Here is a 16,080-nt window from a genome sequence, read left to right as displayed (position 1 = left end):
TCTCATGCAGGGGGTGGGATGGGTCGTCCGTGATCGATGTCAGCCTGGCTAACATCCATCCTCTCACCCACCTCCTCGATGGTGTCCAGAGGGCAGTCCAGGACAGAGCTTTCCTGTCCCCCTGTGGGACTGTGAGAAACGATATTTCGATCCGTCCTCTACATACGACGAAACTGACAATAAGCGTGACTTTGACTTTGACATATTACAGAAGTTTGAAGACTGATCATGTTTCCTTTAAGAGATCAGACCTCAGCATCAAATTCCCACCTGTGCGTTTAACTCTAGTCCTAAGTCTGCTATTTCCAACAAGACCTGAACATAACATAGAGAGACACTTCTTCCTGAGTCACCTGTTTGTTACATCAGTGATTCAGCTCATCTGATTATTAACTTTGTATCATGTTTTATCCAACAAGCTACATTTTCATTTTTCTTTTTCAACATTATGAATGACAAAAACATATACTTTAGAAAAAAAAAAAGATGGAGACGCGGGAAACGACCACAAACAACGGCAGCCGTGAGTGAGGCTGCATGTGTATAAAGTTGTAACTCAGGCAGAGTTTGTTCGGGGAGGAACAGGGAAACGAAAAGGAGGAGAAGGAAAGAAAACGAGTTGGAAAATAGAGGAGAACGGGAAGATAAAAGAGCAGCAAACGGGGGCGAGAGAAGTCTCCCGTCGCTTCAAATCCTCTCAGGTTTTATACGAAGGAGGTAATTACAGAGGAAGGTGGGGGGAGAGAGGAAGACAGGGCGATGGATGAAGAGAGAGAGAGAGACAGGTGGTGAGGAGGGAGAAAAGAGAGAGTGGGAGGAAAAGAAAGAGAAAGATAAATAGGCTATATATATATGTAATTGGTTGGGTGGGAAGTGAAGAGAGGGAGAGAAGATGAAGAGAGAACTGGAAAAGTGTTGAGAGAGAGAGAGAGAGAGAGAGAGAGAGAGAGAGAGAGAGAGAGAGAGATGAGGTAAACAGAACTAGCAGGAGGTAAAGAGTGATAGAGAGTGAATGAGGTGAGAGAGAAAGAAAGAGATGATGAGGGAGGAGGAAAACTAGATTGAAATATTTGACTGTTAGGAAAGAAACAAAGAAAGGAAGGGGAAAGAATGGAAGGAAGGAAGGAAGGAAGAGAGAAAGGAGGGATGGGACAAGGACAGACAGGAAGGAAGAAGGAAATAAACAAGGAAGGAAGAGAAAAAATAGGAAGGAAGGGGTAAAGGAAATGATGACAGAAAGAAGAGATGAAAATAGGGAAGAGAGAAGGAAAGAAAGGAGGAAAGACCAAAGGGAGGAGAGAAAGAAAGAGAAGGAAGGGAGGAGGAAATACAGGAAGGCATTCATCTGTCCAGACAGGAAGGTCAAAGGCATGTGGACAGATGAACGTCCCCTCCATATGTGACTGTTAATGAGTAGAAACAGCAAAGAGACAAAAACAGACAGACAGAAAGCAGGAAGAAGACGAGTGTCTGATCTGTCTCTGGGTGCTGGAACAAAAAGACTTCCTTTAATAAAAGATGAGACCTCGCCCACATCAAAGGCATGGGGGGGGGGGGGGGGCTGTCCACTTACTTTTGGCCACTGAGACGAGGACAACTTACAAAGTTAGCAACAGGAAGACAGAGACAGAAAATAAGAAGACAGAGAAAGAGAAGCAGAGAAAAGAGGAGACAAAAAGAGAGAGGAGGACAGACAGAGAGACGAGAGACCTGCCACACTGATGGATGTCATGACAACAGATACAGCACTGTGTGTGTGTGTGTGTGTGTGTGTGCGCGTGCGTGTGTGTGCGTGTGTGTGTGTGTGTGTGTGTGTGTGTTGTTGTGAGCTGCGTCATGTCTGTCCCTCAGTCCAGCAGGAGGTGGCGCCGTTTCACATTCTGCTCATTTGATTTCACTGCAGCAGGTTTTGGCCTTGTTGTTGTTGTTGTTGTTGTTGTTGTTGTTGTTGTTGTTGATGTTGATGTTGATGTTGCTGATGTTGTTGTTGTTGTTGATCTTTACTGGAGGTTTGTGTCTTCATGTCTGAGTCTCTTTATCTCGACACTTTGCCTCTTTTTTTATTCTCCTGAAGTTCCTGAATGTGACATCAGTCTGAATGTGGGCAGATGCTCCAGAAATGCACCTTTTAACTGACCTCAGAGCAGCTTTTCACTGCTCTGATTGGCTGGTGCAGCAGAGAGATGCTGGTGTAGATGAAAGCGTAGATGAAAACTCTCCAATTCTTTGATTGAACAGAATGTGGGTGATTGGCTCAGCGTTATAACGGCATCGTTTAAAGTATGAAAACTGCTTTATTGAAGCACCTCTGCACAGACACTGATGGATGGAAGCGAACAGGAAACCGTCTGAACGCTGATGGTCAGCAGCTGTTGGCGCTCTTTGCTCACACAGATTCACAGAAACATCTCGTGGCTCCGAACGACGAGGAGCCAAATATGGACGATAATTCATGGTGTGTTCGCAGCGTCGTGGAGCGAGTAATGAGACGGGGACGAGCTTTGAGAGCGAGCAGAAACCTGCTGGAGACGTCCTCAGTCTGTCTGTCCTTCGGAGACTCTCCTGAGTGACGTCCTCTCAGCTCTGCTTTAGTCTTCATCTCCACTCTCTGCTGATTGGTCCAGTACAACAGTCACAAAGTGCTTCACTAATCAGAAATAAACATAAAAGCAGATAAAACGATGAAGAGCTGAAGGACATGAAAACGGCCAAATAAAGACAAAGTGAAGTGAATGAATCAAATATATCATAACCAGCATTAAGTGAGCGTCAGACGTCGTGTCCATGGCATGTTTACTACTCTCTGATAGCAATCCCACAATGCAACGCTCTGCATTTTCTACATGTGTCCAGCTGCACGACGATAAACGAGTGTCCAGAAAGCTGCTGGACTGAACGAGGCTTCGTGGCTTGATGTGGCGGCTCGGTCAGCCATGTTTTTTTAGTCTGAAAAAGTCTTAATTTACCCAGAATTCACAGCTCTGTGTAATGAATGACTTCATATTCAGTCTGTGTCTGTGTGGTCTGATGATATGTACATACCAGTCTGTCCATCTTGGTCCAGACACACACACACACACACACACACACACACACATCAAAGCGCAGTGAAATGCTGGTTGGAACAGGTGGACCGTCTGTCCTCAGACTCAACAACCACCATCTGACCTACTGACATCCACACGCGCGCACACACACACACACACACACACACGGCTCTCGGGGCTGTGACCTTGAAGAACAGACCGAAGCTTTTGTCTTTTTGTGTTTTCTAAATCCGACCGTCTGCGTTCGTGCTGCGTTTGAAGCCCGTCGGATCAGTCGGCGTGTTCAGAGCGGGGTTCCTCCTCCGCCGTCCTGCAGGAGGTCGTGCAGACGTTGGTCTCAGGCCGTGAATCTCTGCTGCTCTTCAGGCTTAAATGAGCTGAAAGCGAAAGCTGACGTGTGTCTTCGGACGTTTCTGCAGAGACGCTGCAGGAAACGAACCGACCAGGCTGCGTGTTCGGTGGGACACGTCACCGAATCACGTCCTCTGCTCCACAGGACGTGATCCTGCTGGACACACTGTGCGCTCTGTGTTTGTCGTGCTGGTGGAGACGCCTGAGGCCACAGTGCAGATTACACACAGCTCTGATGTTGTGTTCAAATACGGTGAGAAGTGTGTTTGTTTCAGTGCGTCCTGGAATGTGACCACTGGAGCGCTTCTCTTCATCTTTAATGTCACTAAGTGTCCAGACAGATGGACATTTATCGTGTTTTTTACGTGAAAATCACACAACTCTGAATTTTCAGCACCTGCTGGGATCCCAGATATTAAAGCTCTTTTCAAGTTTGTGTTTGTGAACACACCGTAACAGGATAACAGGCTGAACGGATGCAGTGTGCAGTTCAGGGGAGCTAAGAATCGTCCGAATCTTGACCACCATGCAGCTGTGGATGTATTGAATCCTCATTACTGCCAACAGTATGTCTGTTTTCACGTGGAAACTTGAGCTGAAAGGAGGAGATACTGGACCGAGGGTGGAGACGTGCCTCAAACCATCCATCAGTGTACAGCTAATTAAATACTGTGCTCTCATACTTCTGTACCTCTGCTCACCACTGGGAATACTGGTGAACAGTGCATTAGCTTTAACTCTAACACTGGGGATGTCTTTTTGTGTCCAGTCCAGTGAAGGCATTCGATCACATGACCAGTTGGTACCATGGGCTTCGTCTGGCTCTGACTTCCTGTCCGTGGCTCTCAGCTCCAAGCCCATTGGTTCCTGCTGAAGATGTAATTCCCCTCATCAATATATAATTTCATTTTTTTAAAAGTTACCCAAAACGGCTCACTGTGGAGAAATTGATCTGTGCAGTTAATTTGAACGTACGAAGGACCGTGTGTGTCTTACCTGAGGGGTCAAAGGTCAGAGGTCGTCTGGAGCTCCTCCCTGGAGGTCAGACCGTTTGTTCAGCCTGTGGTTTCACTTTGCTGCTTTCTTTTTATTGGGATTCCTAAAAGGCTTATTTTCTATCTAACTTTCTGTCTATTTAATAAAAACAACTACACCCACCCACCACCACCCCCGCGGCGCCTTCCGGTTTCTATTTTTAAAACCCACATCGCCTCCTGTAGTTTGAATTAACACCATGAACACAGAGGCAGCACCTCGCCGAGCGCACGGAATCATGGGAAACAGATGGTATCTTTAGTGTTGAGAAGTCAGAGGTTTAATTCCCCGTCAGTCTCTCGAAGTGCCCTTGAGCAACGCGCTGAGCCACCGTCAGGGAACGCTTAGCTGAAGTAATTGGGTGCAGAAATGAGCTCCGTCCTCAGTGTAAGCCGCGACGGTTTAAACGCTTTTTAATGAGTTTGGCTTCAGGACAAAAACAACTAAGTGGCAAATGGGACCAAATGAAAGGAAAAATCCAGCCGAACACAGAATCCACACGTTTAATCTGCGTTAACTGGGATAAGTGAATGTAAGAGAATCGCTGGTGAAACCGAGCCGGTCAGCTCAGAACTTCAGCCGCGCCCAGCGGAGCTAAAACACATCACACTCTACAGCAACGTTCATACATGAATTTACATTTTAAGCCATCGTGTTCACAGGAAATATGTTCAGAGAGTGGATCCACAGCCTTCAGGCATCAACATGCATGCTGGGTAAAGAGAGCTGATACTCTGTTACAGCTGATTAAATCTCCAGGTCTTTCCTCGCTCAGCAGTCCACCACCAGCGTTCACTTCAGCACCTGAGCTTGAAGTTCTTCATCCCGTAAAACACGCGGCGTGTTCCAGATGAAACCCTCCAGCAGTGCAGCGAGATCACTCCTCTTCACTTTGATAACCAGCAACAACACTGCGAACACAACGACGCTACAGACACTGAACGTGACGCTGACGGGTCAGACTGCGCCATGACGGCCATTTTTTACTCATAAACACACAAGAGAGCTTCAAAGAAATAACTTGACCTCAAAGTATTTCTGATTTTACTCATGTAGACATCACTACTATATTTCCCAGAATATCGCTCTTGACACTCTTGAGAGCGAGGAATCCTCCATGTTTTCCAGTAAACATGCAGGCGGGGCCGACATGTTGGTCTCACAGTGACCTTTTGATTGACACCTTATTTGACCAGTTAGGATCTCCCATGGCGTGTCCACAGCCAGCAAGAGCCAACAAGAGTGTGGGGATGTGAAGTGCCTGCCTCTGTTCCTCTGCGTGAAGATCAAGCCAATCGCAACCTCTCGCACAGATGACTGACGCCTCATGTAGCCAATGAAATCCTGAAAACGAGGACACTCAAATTCAGTGTGAATAGAGACATTCCACAGGGTCTGACATGAACAGTATTGTACATTTTCTCAAGTTAACACCTTCTCCTTCAGGGCATTCAGACTTGTAGTACTTGTAGTACTTGTAGCACTTGTAGTTCAGAGTTTTGCCTTTAAAGAGCCCAGAACCATGTGGGCTCAGATGTTTGTAGAGCAGCTCTCAGCCGACGTCGGACGGATGTTTGAGGCTCTTTGTGCAGGACTCGTTCAGCTTTGTTTGGATGTTGGACTTTGACATCCTTTAAAGGCATTTTAAGGGTTAACTGTTTCTGTTCTGTGTGCCTCCATCCATTACCTGAAGTATACACACCAAACATTAGCAGCATGTGTCATAAGTTTAATAGAACAAGTTAATTTGGGGGAAATATGAATTACTGATTTGTGTGCACCCCCCCCCCCCCAACACCTGCGAGGCACGAAGTGACAGCCACTTCTTATCTGAATGGGTGTTACTCTCTGTGTCAGTGTCAAATTAGTTCCTGTTTCTGTTTCTGGTCGCGTCTCCTCCAGCCGCGTCTCCTCTAATCTCCTCCTGCAGGGAAACACAGATCCAGTCTGCACAGCAGCTCAGTGCTTTGAATGTTAAGTCGCTCAGATCAACTCAGAAAATGTGGAAACTTAATAAACTCGCAGAGGTGAACGCTGCAGAGACGGCTAACTGTCGAGAGGTGACCCGAGCGCGCACACACACACACACACACACACACGCACACACCCCTGAGGCATCAGGTGTGCCGACAACCTCTGCACACAACAGATTCACACAACAACCTCATCTATACACACATTTACTCTCCTGCTGCACTAACTCACGCTGTGTGTGTGTGTGTGTGTGTGTGTGTGTGTGTGTGTGTGCGCGGTGCAGTGCTGCAGTGCTTCTCCAGCAGATTGCTTTTTGTTCTGTTGTCCTCAGCAGAAAAACGATAGCATCTGTTGTTTGTTCAGACTGAAAATGTCTGACTGTACTTTGCGTTTCCTGTCAGGCGCCCTCTGGTGGTCATGTGACTCATGGCTGTCCCCTCTCAGCAGCAAAGGATGAAGCCTCGTGATGCTGTTACAGAGTCACAAAACCTCTTGTGCCGAGGTCAGACCACCCAACCGAATAACAGACCCTGTCGACTCATAGCGTGGGAACTGTGTCTTTTCTGTGAGGAATGGATTAAAGCAAAGTTTTATCTGCTGTAACATTAGCTGCGCATGCTAGCATGTCTGGCTAAGTAGCTCTCTGCCACGAGTGTGCCTGCATGCCCACAGCCCTCTGCTCCCACATTTCCTTTTTCATAAATTTGTATCAGATTTTATCCCCCTTTCTCCCAGTTTGGTATCCAGTTACACCCAACCTATTATCCAGTAGCATCGAAATAAAATGACTCATTCATTCATTCATTCATTCATTCATTCACTCACTATAAAGTGCTTCCAGGGCTTAAATTGAAGGAAAATGTAGGAAAACAAGACCTAATTTTGAAAATGTCCTAGAAATGTGGGACCATTGGGCTGTGGGATCACTGGTCTGTGGGACCATTGGGCTGTGGGATCACTGGTCTGTGGGACCATTGGGCTGTGGGATCACTGGTCTGACCCCTCTCTGCCTGCAGTAGTAGCTAAGCGTTCCATCTGAAGGCAGCGGCCATGCTGTGATCTTTCTGTGGACCATGCTGAGGTGAGCTAGCTCGACACTGAAGTCACACGCGTGTCACGGGTCAGCAGCTGGTGTTGTGCCTGGACATGTAGCTTCAGCCTCAGTCTTTTAGTATGATATCATGTACACAGCCATCAAATTGCCATGTGTTTTCTGTGGCTTCTTCAGCAGAACGCAGTGAATAATGTCCACGCTGAGGTCTGTGGGTTCTCCAGACGAAGAGGAGCAGTGCTTCCTCAATGATCCCGTTCTGTCTGGAAATACCCAAACGATGGATTATTATAAGATTTGCTCAAACATTCGTGTGAACACCTGAAAAACTAGTCGCCTTAGCCTCGGCTGTACTTTGTGTTAGCGCTAAATATTAGCATGTTAGCAGGTTGCCGTTAGCATTTAGCTCCAAGCTGTGTGTCCAAGTCACGGAGCTGCTCGCGTGTTCTGCAACCACAGACACAGAGTTCAGTGTGAGCTCCACCTTCAGGACTGTCATTTGCTACCAGTGGTGTGTGTGTGTGTGTGTGTGTGTGTGTGTGTGTGTGTGTGTGTGTGTGCGTGCGTGCGTGTGTGTGCGTGTATGCGTGCTGCATTTAATTTGACTCCCTCGTTCTGCACAGCCACAATTATTTCAGTTAACGTTGCATTTTTTTCTCCAGCGTGTGTGTGTGTACGTGTGTGTGTGTGTGTACGTGTGTGTGTGTGTGTGTGTGTCTTGCATTCCTCTCCATATGCTTCTCATCCCCGCCCCTCCCACTCTCTGCTCAAATCAGTGACAGCGTGAAACCTGCGTTGTCATAGCAACCCCCACTTGACTCCTGCCATCACTGCTCCTCCTCCCTCCTGCCCCTCCCCTCCTGTTACACGGCAACCGTCTCCAAGCAACATCCTCTTCCCGCCCCTCCCTCTCGCTCCCCTCTCTCTAATTGTCGGAGCAAAAGTTGATTATGGGAAACATGAACAAGGGAGCGAAGCAGAGGATGAATGGAGGGGAGGAAAAAGAGGGAGGAGAGGAGAAGGGGGAGGTAAAGAGGGAGGACGTAACAGTGGAAAGACAACGATGGGAGATGGAGGAGGAAAGGGATTGCAGAGTGGAAAGGGCAGGAGAGGGATGAGACCAAGTGAAAGGAAGGAGGAGATAGAAAAGGAGGAGAAAAAGAGAGAAAAGGTACAAAGGAGAAAAGACAGGAGCAAGAAAGGAAGAAGGAAAGATGGAGAGAATAAAGAAAGGGAGAGGAGAGGGAACAGGAGAGAAAAAAGGAGAGAGAAAGGACAGGATGGAGGAGAGAAGGTAGAGAGAAGGTAAAGAGAGAAAGAAGGTAAGAAGAGGAGGAAAAAAGGTAGAAAAGGAGGGAAATATAGAAAGAGTAAATGAAGACAAGATGGGAGAAAGGAGAAAAATGAAGGGAGGAAAATCTGAAGCAATGGAAAGAAAAGGGAACAATAAGAATATTTAGAAAAGAAAGAGGACGGAGGAGGAGGAGCAGGAGGAGGAGAGGAAGATATGGAGAGAAATGAGAGGAATGAAAGGAGGGAAAATGAATGTAAATAATGAATGTGTAGAAGTGAGGGATAAATAAAAGCTGAGGTTTCAATTATTTATTCCTTTTCTTTCTTTCATTATCTGTTTCCTCTCCTCTCCTCCTCTTCTTTCTCCTTCTCTCCTCCTTTTCTTTCTTTTTTATCTCAGTTTCCCCTCCTCTCCTCTTCTTTCTCCTTCTCTCATCTTTTTCTTTCTTTTCCCATCTTTACTTTCATCCCATTGTCCTTTGCCCTCTCTTTCACCCTCTTCTCCTCACTTTCCTCTTTTCCTTCACTTTATCCTCCTTTCCCCTCTGATTTTTACATAACTTCCTTCTTTTCTTCCTCGCTCTCCTCATCATTCCTTCTTGCTTCTGTCCTCCCATTTCTCTCCTTTCATCTCCTCCCTCTGTTCTTTCTCGTCTCCTTCCTTCTTAGTCTCCTCATCTTATTCTCTCCTCTTTCTGTTCTCCACTTTCTTCCTTCTTTTGACTTTGTCTCCTTTTCCCTCCATCCTTTCCCTCTGTCCTTTCCTTCTCTCCCATCCTTCCTCTTCTTCTTTCCATCCTTTATGCCTCATTTCCTCATCTCTTTCTTCTTCGGTTCATCCTTCCTGACTCAGAAACTCCCATTGAAAAAACAACAGGTTTCAGATTATTATTATTATTATTATTATTATTATTATTATTATTCTACATGGTGAGATGTGAGATGAGTAAAGCGTTTGTTTGGGACTTTTCAGCGGCGGATTAACGGACATCTGGTGCTGCGGCGAGTGTTTGTGGCAGCAGGACGGTATGTGTGTGTGTGTGTGTGTGTGTGTGTGTGTAAATGTGCGTGTGTTTAAATTGGGAGGCGTAGAATCATCCAATATGGATGTCATTCACATTCTGAGCAGCCTCGTCTCCTAGAAATTATGTGCATATACGACAAATTTGCAGAAGCAAATATGCTTTGAATTCCGACGTCATCGACGGACGATGTGGTTTAAGACAGCGTGTTTATGAAGACACAAACAAACTGTGCTTCTGCTCAGTCCTCCAAGCAGCAGATGAAGCTTCAGTCACTGGAAAACATGCTGATTCTGGACATGATGGAGGCAGAGATTATATTTGTCTGTGTTGAACTCCGTCAGGATAAAAAACGAGTGTATAAATATCATTTCTAGGCGACAGCTTTGTTGTTGGGGACTCTTGACGGGTCTGAACGTTGGCAGCAGTCTGAGGGTGACGACGCTGTGAACTCAGCGTCTTCTTCTTCAGCTGTGGGACTGCTGCGGGGACACGAGGCTCCAGATGCTTCTGTCAGCCTCCTCTGGCCTCATCAAGCTTTGTTGTTGTTGTGTTTTGAGCTTTTCCAGGCGGCGATGAGCCGAATGGCTCCTCGTGTTTGATGAGTTCGCTGAGCGCAGTCGGCCGTCGTTCGGCGGTTTGTCCCACGACGGCTCCAGGCCATGTTTCTAACGTGATGTCGTGAGACTCTGTAGGTCATTACATCCCTGTAACCTTGAATAACCCTAAAAGATCCCATGGAAACACAGTTCACCCTCCTTCTCCTTCTTTTTGACTCCAGAGTCTGAAAATGGGAGGTGAACGGTTAGAAAGGGAGAGATGACAAAGTGAAGGAGAGCAGGAGAGAGAAGGAGAAACAGATTCAGGATGGAGAGCTGGGAGGACTGAATGGACTCGAGGAGTGAGATAAAAGAGAGGGAGGAGAAGGAGGAGGGCAGCTTATGAGAAGTAATGATGAATTATAGAAGCTTGTCCTCAGGCTGAAGAGTCACCACGGGGGGAGGAGAGGAGGGGGGACGGATGGAGGGAGGGAGAGGAGGCAGAGAGACGAAGAAGGGATGGAGAGCGACAAACAGAGGAAGTAGGCCGAAGTAAAGGAAAGAGGGAGAGACGAGCACGAGAGAAAGAAAGAAAGAGAGAAATGATGAGGATGAGGATGAGGATGGAATACCCTGGTTCCTGTTGCCGTGGAAACCGAGGGGAAGCTCTTTCATGTTTCACGCTTTGTTGCCCACGGTAACTGTCCTGAGATTGAAGGATGGATGAAGAGAAGAAGAGAGAGAGATTAGCTCCAGAGAGAGAAGTGGAGATAGAGAGAACTCATCAATAATCAATAATCAGTAACACAGTGATGACGTCAGCGCAGGAACATGAACATCAGCTGATCATCAGCTGATCAGAATCCAGCAGAACCAATAAACTCTGATGTTCGCCATCGGCCCGCTTCGCCGTTGTTAGCCACGCTAGCTCGCGGCGTCGCTCCATTGGTCCGATGTTTCTGCTGAGGTCATGAATCTGGTCCCAGAGGATCCATCCTGCTGGCATTGGCTTATTTATTTATCAGTGGATCCCAGAGACGGACGTTTGCTGCTGTCTTCGTCCTCAGGTTTGGACTCCTGGGCCGTCCTCCCACCACGCAGCCGTCATGGTCCAACCAAACCAAATGGTTATGAAACAGGACCCTCACCAGTTAGACAAAGGGCCCCTGAGACATGAGACATGCAAAAGACCACACCCCCGCCCCCCATGTACTGGAGGAACAGGACCTCCAGACTGAAAGACATAAAATCACTGCTGAAGATGCTGCATCATCATCATCATCATCGTCATCATCATCATCATCATCATGGTCAAGTTGTCTCTCATTGTTGTCGTTCTGATTCACGTCACAGTCATGTTGTGGTCGTTCTGCGTCTCTTTGTGGTCGTTCTGCGTCTCTTTGTGGTCTTTTTGCGTCTCTTTGTGGTCGTTCTGCGTCTCTTTGTGGTCGTTCTGCGTCTCTTTGTGGTCGTTCTGCGTCTCTTTGTGGTCGTTCTGCGTCTCTTTGTGGTCTTTTTGCGTCTCTTTGTGGTCGTTCTGCGTCTCTTTGTGGTCGTTTTGCGTCTCTTTGTGGTCGTTTTGCGTCTCTTTGTGGTCGTTCTGCATCTCTTTGTGGTCTTTTTGCGTCTCTTTGTGGTCGTTCTGCGTCTCTTTGTGGTCGTTTTGCGTCTCTTTGTGGTCGTTCTGTGTCTCTTTGTGGTCGTTTTGCGTCTCTTTGTGGTCGTTTTGCATGCTTTGCTGCCATTTTGCGACTCTTTCGTGACATTTTTCAGGTGAAGTGTGAGGGCCCCTCTGGCTTGTTGGGCCCCTGAAGCCCATTCAGTCAAATTCCAGGAATAAGATGCATAAAACTGTAGATTCATGACTAAAACTCTGTTCATACACAGCAGCAGAAATATGCATGTGCATTGTTGTCATTAGATTTATGAAGCCGTATGAAGTTCTCTCCCATTAATCTCACTGGTTGTGCACGAGCCTCATTTCACCTCCCACAGCTCCACATACAGTAAATGGATGTAGAATCGCCTCCAGTCAGCCGGTCGGTCCTGTCGCTTCTCTGCAGCGTCTGCAGCTGCTCAGAATTGTTGCTGCTTGTGTGTTTCTGCTCTGCTGACAGTTATTTGTCTAAGTTTTAGCATAAATCCATGAGTGGTGTTAACATTTCATGTCAGAAACCCTCAGTGTGCAGTCTGAACATGCTAACACGCTCTGCTGAAACACATGTAGCTTTCATAATGTCAATTATTCAGCGCGTTCAGATTGATGGTTGACTCAGAGGAGAATCTGATTGGATATTTGGGTCGTTTCAACGCTGGCGTTTCGCCCGCCGTGCCTGCTGCCCCGAGGCTGCAGCCTGTCTGCACATCATCAACATACGAAAACCCGTCAGCTGACAGCTGACAGTCCGTGAGATCCTCGTTTCACGGTCATTAGATGTCAGCAAACTCAACAAACTCCCAGTCGGGACTTTTCCTGCTGTTTCCTTTGACTGCCTCAATCAAATGCTGCAGATGTCGTTCCACAAAAGCAGCTTCTCTGCTAACGATCAGCTGCTCAGGCACTTGTACTGCAGTTAATAAAGTGAGCAGAAATGTCTTCTCTCTCCTTACAAAGCTCTATGAAATATTAAACGCAGAGTGGAGGCTGTAGCTCTCGCCTCAGAAGCACATGGAGCTGATTAAACCTGCCAGCAGCCGACGTTCCACACGAAAACATTTCTGGTTACCAGCTAAAAACCAGGAGCAGTTTAGCTTCGGCCTGCTTCGCTCTGAAACAACACGTCCTCACAGGGAAGAGACGGGACAGGTTTATTCCCAATGACTCCCAAAAAGACACGTATGACCGCTGGAGAGTGGCAGCGAGCGGCGTGCCGGACCTTTGTCATCACGCCATTAACACTGAGAGACTGTCACAGTGAGCAAAACTGCAAAGCGTCACTGTTACCTACTTAATGTACGTTAAAATAAGTCAGTGTTGACTTCTGGTGTCACGCGGGACGGACAGCAGTCGCCTGGCTGAAAGTCCTGTGTTTGTTTGAGCCTTCATCCACCTCACCTTCCTCCTCATGTGACCATCTTTCTTCCTCCTTTGGTGCTGAACAGTAAGCGATGTAAATCAGGGTGGGAATCTGCCTGCAGACGACCTGCACGGTTGGCGAGGACGGGCTGAAAGCGTCGACCCACTGTTTCTAAAATCACGACGTATTTCGAGGGTTAAATCTGCTCCTGCTGTGGAGGAGGCCCACGATGGTGGACTGATGATGAAGAGCTCGTCATTATATTTTAGGTTTTCAGATGCAGCTGAGCCTGAAGCCGATTACTGTTTTATGATCACGGCCAATAGGAAGCAGAGATTTATACGAGGTCGCGTGGACAAAGAGGCGGATCCAGAAACGTCTGTAGATCACATTTAATCACTGGGATTTAAGTGGACAACAATTATCTGATCAATACTTTCTCTCTGCAGAGGATTTTACTGCTTTCAGCTGATCGGAGAGAGACGCTGACAGACTGCTCTGCTCATGTCGTTGGTTTTGACTTCCATGATGATAAATTAGTGGAGAGAGAGAGAGAAGGGCCGGAGAGGCAGAACGACTATTAAAAAGAACATGAATAAGTGGAGAGAGGGCGATAATGGAGGGAGGCAGAGCTCATTACTGCTGTTTTTATCAGCATCGATTACTCCTGAAGCAACACACAATGAAGCTGAGCTTTATCAATACATACAGGCAAACAATGGGGGGGGGTGAAGAGAACGCCCAACGCCCCCCCCCCCCCCCTTAAAACCAGTGATATTTTAGCCTTTAATTGCTGACTCTTGCTTCATTTCTTCTGTGGACTCTGAGGAGGATTGATACTGAGCTCTATCAAAGAGTGGCTTTGCAGATGAAGGTCAGTCCGTGTCAGTCTTCCTCTCCAGCTGTGGAAACAGCTGCACGGCATCTCCTGCTTCTCTGGAGGAGCTAAGTGTCATCGGCGTGAACTGGCCGGGCTCAAAGACCACAAAGGTGGAGCCTGAAGACGTTGACGGGCCGAGGGCTTCAAAGACAACCAGTAATCAAGTACGTTTGTCAAGTACTTGTACTTTACTTGAGTATTTCCGTTTAATGCTGTTTAATACTTCACTACATTTCAGTCAACTACATTTATTCAATACTTTGCAGATGCAGATTAATAATCCAAAATGTATCAACAAATAAATGATGACGTATTGATCCGGATGAGGACTTTATTGATCCCCTCGTGTTCTTCACCGGCTGCCCGGCAGCCTGTGACGTCATTAACATGAACGTTAGCAGCTGCAACATCAAAGTGATGAACACCTGAACGCATCATTTTAATCCAGTGACGTTTAGGATTCTGAAACGGGACCTTCTGCATAATGACTCCTTTCACTTTTTTAACTTCAGTTTTGCTGTTAATACTTTGGTCTCAGGTCTCCGGTCAGGTGGTGTGACGTGAGGTCCGAGTGCCAGGATGTAAAAAGACAAAATATGTGAGCAGAGACGTGGTTCACCCTCGTCGTCCACAGGTGCTCTACGGAAACACGCGCTCGTGCAGTCGCAGCCTCTTCGCTTCTGATTGGTCTTAAATCTGTTTCTGTCAGATTTCATCTCATCCCACTTCAGCTGTTTGTCAAACGCTCATCGTGTGCGAGCGTCTGTGTGATCTGTGATGTGTCTGAGATCAATAACTCACTCAGGACCGCGGCTGGTTCTGCTGTGGCCTCTGAGGCACGGACAGCAGCGTCAGAGCGACGGTCTGACAGATTTCAGGTGCATCTCCGAAACGACTGCCACCTTTGAGTGGACCCTTTAATGTGTTACATGAAGTGCAGCATCACAGGCCGACGCCCTCTGTGGACCAATCGAATCGCTGCGAGCTCACCTGCCTGGCAGATCACTCTGATGTGAGCAGAGTGTTTCTTCTGTTCACCCGGTGAGAGAATCAAATGATCACTGTGATCACTTCCTGTACTTGTACCTTCCTGCTTGGATCACCTGGTCTTCACCTGAAGCGCCATTTTCGGTCTGACCGTCTGCTAAATGTCAGGACATCACAGCCTCTGCTGCTCAGATTTGACCTGAAACTCAGCTGCTACACCTTTTCCAATCACATTTATTTATTTATTTATTTATTTATTTAACTCAGTATCACAAAGCCTCCTGTCAGGGGGCTTTACAGCAGAAATCAGCCTCCATCTTTGGACTCAGGACAAACTCCCTGAAACAAACAGTTCAGGAGGAGCAGCAGAGGAGCAGCAGAGGAGGAGGAGGAGGAGGAGGAGGAGGAGGAGGAGGAGGGATCCCTGACAGGAAACAAACAGTAAAATCTCAGCATCCACACTCAGTCTGAAAGTTTGAAGGAGTTGAGGTGAAAAAAGAGGAGAACACAACATAAACACGGAGGCTCCGAAGAGAGAGAGGAGGAGAGGAAGCGACGGAGGAGGGGAGATGATGCGCTTCTGACGAAGCGCGAGGGAAGGAGAGAGGGTGGAGAGAGCCGGACACGGAGCAGGAGAGAGAGGCTGAGGCAGCTCTGGATGGTCGCTCGGTATCTCCCTCTCTCTCACCTGTCTCTCTCTCTCACCTGTCTCTCTCCGTCTCTCCTCCTGCGTGTTGTTGCAGCGGCAGCGGCGTCGATCAGCGGCAGCAGCAACAATGTGGTGCATCAACTGCGCCTCGGACAAAACCCCCGCAATCCTGCACAACAAGCTGCTCTACTGGTAAGAAAACAACAGCCGGGATCCGGAGACGAGCCGCTGCCGA

At 47.5% G+C, this 16,080-nt stretch overlaps 1 protein-coding gene across 5 annotated transcripts in view; it reads left to right on the top strand.

The window, feature by feature from the left end:
- LOC143326825 (IQ motif and SEC7 domain-containing protein 1-like) overlaps window positions 1-16,080 on the top strand; it is a 131,265-nt gene that overhangs the window by 64,635 nt on the left and 50,550 nt on the right. The window contains exon 1 of one of the 5 annotated variants that reach the window (XM_076740778.1): window positions 15,695-16,037. The exons of the other annotated variants lie outside the window; for them this stretch is intronic. Within the exon in view, the coding sequence (XP_076596893.1) occupies window positions 15,973-16,037 (65 nt within the window). The 5' untranslated portion in view covers window positions 15,695-15,972. Of the gene's footprint in view, window positions 1-15,694; window positions 16,038-16,080 lie in introns of those variants that run through there. 5 annotated transcript variants of the gene reach the window in all.

The sequence above is a fragment of the Chaetodon auriga genome, chromosome 10 (genome assembly GCF_051107435.1).
Source record: "Chaetodon auriga isolate fChaAug3 chromosome 10, fChaAug3.hap1, whole genome shotgun sequence".
NCBI lineage: Eukaryota > Metazoa > Chordata > Actinopteri > Chaetodontiformes > Chaetodontidae > Chaetodon > Chaetodon auriga.
This window is presented reverse-complemented; position numbering and strand designations above follow the sequence as displayed.